Raw genomic sequence first — 6,000 nt, 5'->3', positions numbered from 1 at the left:
TTGAATTTGGAACGCTGTTGTAGTGTATGTGGAACTTTCTAGAAGTATAAGTTTTAAAAAGTAGGTACCTACTTACCAATTTCAAAAGTTACCTGTGACGTCAGTCGTTTCAAGATTTCGTCACGTTTGGAAGCTAACTTTTACCGGTTTTTATAAATTTATTGTAAAGTAATTTAAGTGAAATGTCTTTATTTGTCTATTGTAGTACTAGTAAATAAATATTGAAAAATTTAACTCATTGAAATTAGTTCAGTACGAGGAGGAACGCGACCGCGAATTTAGTACATTAATCAGTCACCCTTAAGTACTGATGACATTTCTGATACTAGTCAGTTGAGTCGTGATTTTAATTCGTTTAAAAAGTTTTATAGTGTTATTGTGTTTAGTTTTAGATTTATTTTGTATAATTGTAAGTGTACGAAATCTGTAATGTTCATTATAATAATTAAACAACTTTGTGCAGTAATAATTTTGAACCCAACAAAGTGAGCGTCAGAGTTCCTCTACTGCAGACATTTCCGAACAAATTTAACTAATTACGCTTCGCCCTCGCGCCAGTAAAAAGGTAAGTTCAGATAATAAAATATATTTCTTTTTAATCTTTTTAGGTATGACGTAATTTTTACGTATAAATTACAAGATGTGGAGTTATTTAAGATAGATTTTTTAAGAAACAAAATGATGCATTGGAAAATTATATTAATGAATTTAGACATTAAAAAATTTTTTTTAATTTTTTTTAATGAAATTCAAACATATATTTTCATTGGTTGTCTGGAATATATCTAGTTATATGAATCTAGATTATTTCCTAATAATAATATCTATTATAGTCTGTGTATTTTATAAATTAATAGAAACAAAGGCAATTATCAACGTCGCGCCGCTGACGACGCGGGCTCGTTAGCGCGGCACGTGGCGCCTCCTGGTGGCAGCGCGTTTACGCGTTGTTATTAGGAATTTGTCTTATTATTATTTCGTAATCACAAGAGTTGGCAGTTTAAGAATTTATTCTTTATTCTTTAAATCAACCTTCGAATCGAATAGAATCTTGGATAATTTTCGCATCTGACAAATATTCATAAATCTATCTACTTTCAAATCTATATAACTTTGCCAAGATAGCTTCTATTGAAAAAATTATTTTACCAATTTACTCGCCTTTGTTTAAATGTTTCTGACTTAGGTGAGTTTAAAATTACAGTTTATTTATGAACATAGAAATATTAATAAAAGGCAAAACTACTTTCCCAAGCCGCAGGGCGCGTTATAATTGTGTCGCGTGACATATTGTGTGTAATGAAGGGCGTTTGATGTGCACAGGACCACCGCGGCGATCACACACGGTCCCAAACATACAATTAGTGCTGTATTTTTTAATGTAAAATAAAAAAGTAAAAACAGTTAAAGAAATGATAAATAAGACTGTTTTCCGCATTAATAAAGTAACGAAAAACTGACCTAACACTTAAATCAGTGACTAATTTCTATTTATCAGTAATTTCTCAGGACATCGTGGTTTTTCATTTTTAATTCTATTCAACAATAGATGTCGCTAATAATTCTCTGCCATCTTTTGCCGAATAGAAAGACCAGGAGTTTAAATATTTTCTACTCACTCTCAGATGGCGCTACGCATTTCATCTTTTTTGACCAACAGATGGCATTAAATTAAATTTTTAGAATACACTTCAGCACTTATTTTCTCCAAGTCTCAAAATTATAAATTTTACCTAAAACAATTATCGTCATTGCTACGATTATTGCACTTTCTAATTTTTTAATATTTATTTATTTATAATACGTCATTAACCTTGGGATTTCAACTAATATACAAGTATAACTTTGGAAATAGGAAGAGTTCACTCCTAACTTTAGGTAGGCTCCGAGCCCATAAGTGGGACATATAATGATCTGGAGATAATAGGAAATGAAATCAATGAAAAGATCTTAAAAATATTTATTTAAACTCTTAATTCTTAACCTTACAACAAATTTTTATAATGAAATTAGAAAGCCAATCTCTTCATAAGTAGATACATGTGCTGGTCAACTTCGAAACCGTGCAAATTGTTAGCATCTCCCTGCAAACGCATCAGTAGACCTCCAAATGAGACATACGCAGCCAATCTTGATGCCGGCTCCATTGCTGCTTCATCACCTTCTATCCTGATGAAGGTATAATGTAAATTTTTAGTACATACATAAAAAAACAGGCACCTGCAACTTGGTCACTATGAAACTAAAAAAATGAAAACAGAGTTATTAGAAGCCTTATTCCAATCTTAGTTTGTTTTTTAACCAGATCTGTTCGGCCATGATGGAGGTAAAAGAAAACAAACATTGGTACATCCAAAGTTTACAGTATTACATTTATTTATAACAAGCTGTGGCCCGAAACTGTCCATATAGGATTTTACAAAAATTGTTAATAAGTAGTCTGTGTTCTATATCTGTGCCGAATTTCATCAAAATCCATTGAGCCGTTCTAGAGATATATTCAAACAAACATCCATCCATCCATCTATACATTCGCATTTATAATATTAGTAAGAAGTAAGATAGTACTGCACACATTAATGTAAGGTTTTAAATTATTCTATAACAACTCTATGTGATATGACAATAGTTTGAACTGAGTCCATATTTGGGTTTGAGGTGCTTTTTAATTCAAGTTTTTGGCAAATTATTACTTATGCATTGGCATAATTTACTAAAATGGGTTCTGGGAAAACTGGGAACAAAATCCCTGTTTAAAACATTTTGTTATCTCTGTTTTGCAAAAGATAACAACCAGGATGACAATATGTTTTACAGGAATTTTGGTCTCAGAAACCAACAGTTATACGTAAATAAGTATTAAAGAACATATTACAACAAAATTGGGTCTAAATGACAAATATCAACAGTAAACACTAACTAACCTATAAACTTTGCCCGACATAACATACTCGAAACTGTCAGCCCTGTTACCCTCCGTTTCTAAAGGATTCCATTCTCCTCCATCAGGGTAACCGTTCTCCCTTAATGTCGTAGCTAACACTAATCGAAACTTATCTCCCAATTCCATAGGATAAATCCACGAATTTATATCTAATATTAAATCCATTTTGAATGATTCAGACTCGCAATGTAATCGACTAACTCGATCGAATTTCTTTCCCTCTGGATCCATGTCTTTCACATTAAATATATCTTCAAATAATACGCCTGCCATAATCTTTTGTAAATTTTTATAGTACTGAGAGTTTAATTTAAATTATTTGAAACTATAATGACAAACAAAACAACACGCTTTTTCTTCTTTCTTATGACATTGACGATGACAGTGACATTAAGGGATTAACGTTATTGTTTTAGTTACCGCAAAATCTATGGTGTAATAAAAAGGGAATCGATTGTCACGTTCGATTGTCGAAAACTTCAAGTCTCCTTAAAGGTTTTTAGCGTATTGGTAAATTATAAAAGTGTGCAGCGTTAGCGTAAAAAAACTCTTGGTGTCATTTATTTTTGGTTCATTAATTCTGACGTGTTATTTTAACATCTATTTTCGCTTTGATTTCGATTTATAACCATAAACAAGACTCGATACTTCGGCAAAGTAATGTCAGCTCATCCCTTCAACAAAACCCAAACTTGACGCAAACGAGCATCGTGAATCTAACCTATTTAATCGGCACGTGTGTTGTATCATAAAGATAAATGTGTATTTAAAAGTAACTATTCTAGTTTCACATTAAATATTGTGTTATTTGAAAATTCTCAACAATGACGGAAGTTCTGCAACCGGGTACCGAAGTGTTTTCTGAGAAAAAGAAGAAGAAAAGCAAGGAGCAAGTGACGCTGGGCGCATTTCAAAAGTTAGGCGACTTTAAAATTGAACCTTCGGAATGTGTAAGCAAGTTAGATACGGCGTACTGGCCTCTATTATTGAAAAACTTCGACAGACTTAACGTACGTACTAACCATTACACACCTTTGCCTTTCGGTCATTCTCCTTTGAAGCGTCCTATTGCTGATTATGTCAAGTCTGGATTTATTAACGTTGACAAGCCGAGTAACCCGAGTTCTCATGAAGTTGTATCATGGATTAAACGCATTCTCAAAGTCGAGAAGACTGGACACAGCGGCACACTCGATCCTAAGGTAACTGGTTGCTTGATCGTGTGTGTAGACAAGGCCACGAGGTTGGTTAAATCTCAGCAGAACGCCGGTAAGGAGTATGTAGCCGTGTTCAGCCTACATTCCGCAGTAGAAAGCATTAAAAAAGTAACACAAGGCCTTGAGAAACTCCGTGGTGCTCTATTCCAGCGTCCTCCACTCATTTCAGCAGTTAAACGTCAACTCCGTGTTAGATCTGTGTATGACAGTAAACTTCTAGACTTTGATGAGGAGAAGAACATCGGGGTATTCTGGGTTAGTTGTGAAGCGGGCTCTTATATCCGTACAATGTGTGTTCACTTGGGTTTGATGCTTGGTGTTGGTGGACAAATGATTGAGCTTCGTAGAGTACGTTCCGGTATTCAAGGGGAAAAAGAAGGCATGGTAACAATGCATGATATATTAGACGCACAATGGGCATACGAGAATCATAAAGACGAAAGTTACCTGCGTCGAGTTATCAAACCTCTGGAAGGTTTGTTAGTTGCACATAAGAGGATATTCATTAAAGACAGTGCGGTTAATGCTGTATGCTACGGTGCTAAAGTCCTCCTACCTGGTGTATTGAGATATGAAGATGGAATAGAAATAGATCAAGAAATAGTTATTGTTACTACTAAAGGTGAAGCGGTGGCACTAGCTGTTGCTCTTATGACGACTGCAACTATGGCGTCTTGTGACCATGGAGTAGTTGCAAAACTAAAACGTGTAATCATGGAAAGAGATACTTATCCGAGAAAATGGGGATTAGGACCAAAAGCATCTCAGAAGAAGCAGTTAATCCAGCTGGGAAAACTGGATAAATATGGTAAACCGAATGAGAACACACCGGCAGAATGGCTCAACAGTTATGTAGACTTTAAAGGCAAGAAAGCAGCAGATAAAGAAGAAAATGGTGACAATGATATGGAAGTGGATAGCAGGAAACGAACAGCTAGTACAGCAAATGCTGATGATCCTGATAATTCAGTAGAAGTGAAGGCAGAGAAGAAGAAGAAAAAGAAAAAGCGCGATCAAGAAGAGAACGAGGCTGATACAACTGTAGAGGCAGCGGCAGAAGAACAAACGGCAGATGATTCAGTACGTAAAGAGAAGAAGAAGAAAAAGAAGAAGGATAAAGACAATGAAAGACAAGAAGAATAAATGAGTGACATGGACAATTTTTTAATTTGTAACGTAATAGTTTTTTAAGTGTCAAGAACCTTGATAGCTTATAATTTAGAGAGCATGGCTGTCATAAATGTGTTCGAGTAATAATGAAATATATATGTTGAAGGAGTGTTTATAAAAATTTCACATCAGATGTTGCAAACTTGTTATAAATATTAACTTCACAATTTGGAAAAAAAAACTCTACAAATTAGCATTAAATTATGTATTTCATACTTAATTTGGAATTGTAATAAAATCAATTCATTTACAATTATTTTGCACAACTTCTCAGTTTAACGATCACTTACTAACTGTAGCCAGATAGACTTTCCACACATACCAACATAGTTCTCTGCTATTATCCAGTAATTTTCAGCCATTCTCAAAATCATTTATAACATCCATGGTTGCTAAATGTTTTTGTATTTCAATGTCATTAACAATGTGCATTTTGATAACCAAATATTTGGTATCACTTGTCCAGAGTGTGTTTAAGTTTTTTTATGTATGCCCAATTTAAATGTTACGGGTTCCTACATTCAGCCACTTTCTAGTAATAAGCTTAGTTATAAATGGGAAGAATCAGCCCAATTTTTGTTTTTGAAATTAAGTATAAGTTAGGAAATAAGAGAATTTTATAGATATATAAATGTAAAATAATTGTAAGGAAATGTTTATTAACATTAT

The 6,000-nt window shown here is 33.8% G+C and overlaps 2 protein-coding genes across 2 annotated transcripts; one reads left to right on the top strand and one right to left on the bottom strand.

The window, feature by feature from the left end:
- Positions 1 to 1,977: 1,977 nt before the first annotated feature.
- Positions 1,978 to 3,247, bottom strand: LOC106713416 (DNA-directed RNA polymerases I, II, and III subunit RPABC3). The gene is made up of 2 exons (XM_014506223.2): positions 2,925 to 3,247; positions 1,978 to 2,169 (listed from the first exon to the last, which is right to left on the bottom strand). Exons 1-2 carry the CDS (start codon positions 3,215 to 3,217, stop codon positions 2,010 to 2,012), a joined length of 453 nt encoding a protein of 150 aa, XP_014361709.1. The 5' UTR covers positions 3,218 to 3,247; the 3' UTR covers positions 1,978 to 2,009.
- A 360-nt stretch (positions 3,248 to 3,607) lies between these two features.
- LOC106713410 (H/ACA ribonucleoprotein complex subunit 4) lies at positions 3,608 to 5,460 on the top strand. The gene has a single exon (XM_014506213.2). The coding sequence runs from the start codon at positions 3,769 to 3,771 to the stop codon at positions 5,302 to 5,304; it is 1,536 nt and encodes a 511-aa protein (XP_014361699.2). The 5' UTR covers positions 3,608 to 3,768; the 3' UTR covers positions 5,305 to 5,460.
- The last annotated feature ends 540 nt before the right edge of the window (positions 5,461 to 6,000 follow it).

This window comes from Papilio machaon, chromosome 28 (genome assembly GCF_912999745.1).
Source record: "Papilio machaon chromosome 28, ilPapMach1.1, whole genome shotgun sequence".
Classification (NCBI taxonomy): domain Eukaryota; kingdom Metazoa; phylum Arthropoda; class Insecta; order Lepidoptera; family Papilionidae; genus Papilio; species Papilio machaon.
This window is presented reverse-complemented; position numbering and strand designations above follow the sequence as displayed.

Coding starts and splice junctions, on each gene's coding strand:
- LOC106713410 (XM_014506213.2), top strand. CDS start 3,769: ATGACGGAAGTTCTGCAACCGGGTACCGAAGTGTTTTCTGAGAAAAAG.
- LOC106713416 (XM_014506223.2), bottom strand. CDS start 3,217: ATGGCAGGCGTATTATTTGAAGATATATTTAATGTGAAAGACATGGAT. Junction 2,170..2,924: donor ATGTCGGGCAAAGTTTATAG/GTTAGTTAGTGT, acceptor TACCTTCATCAG/GATAGAAGGTGATGAAGCAG.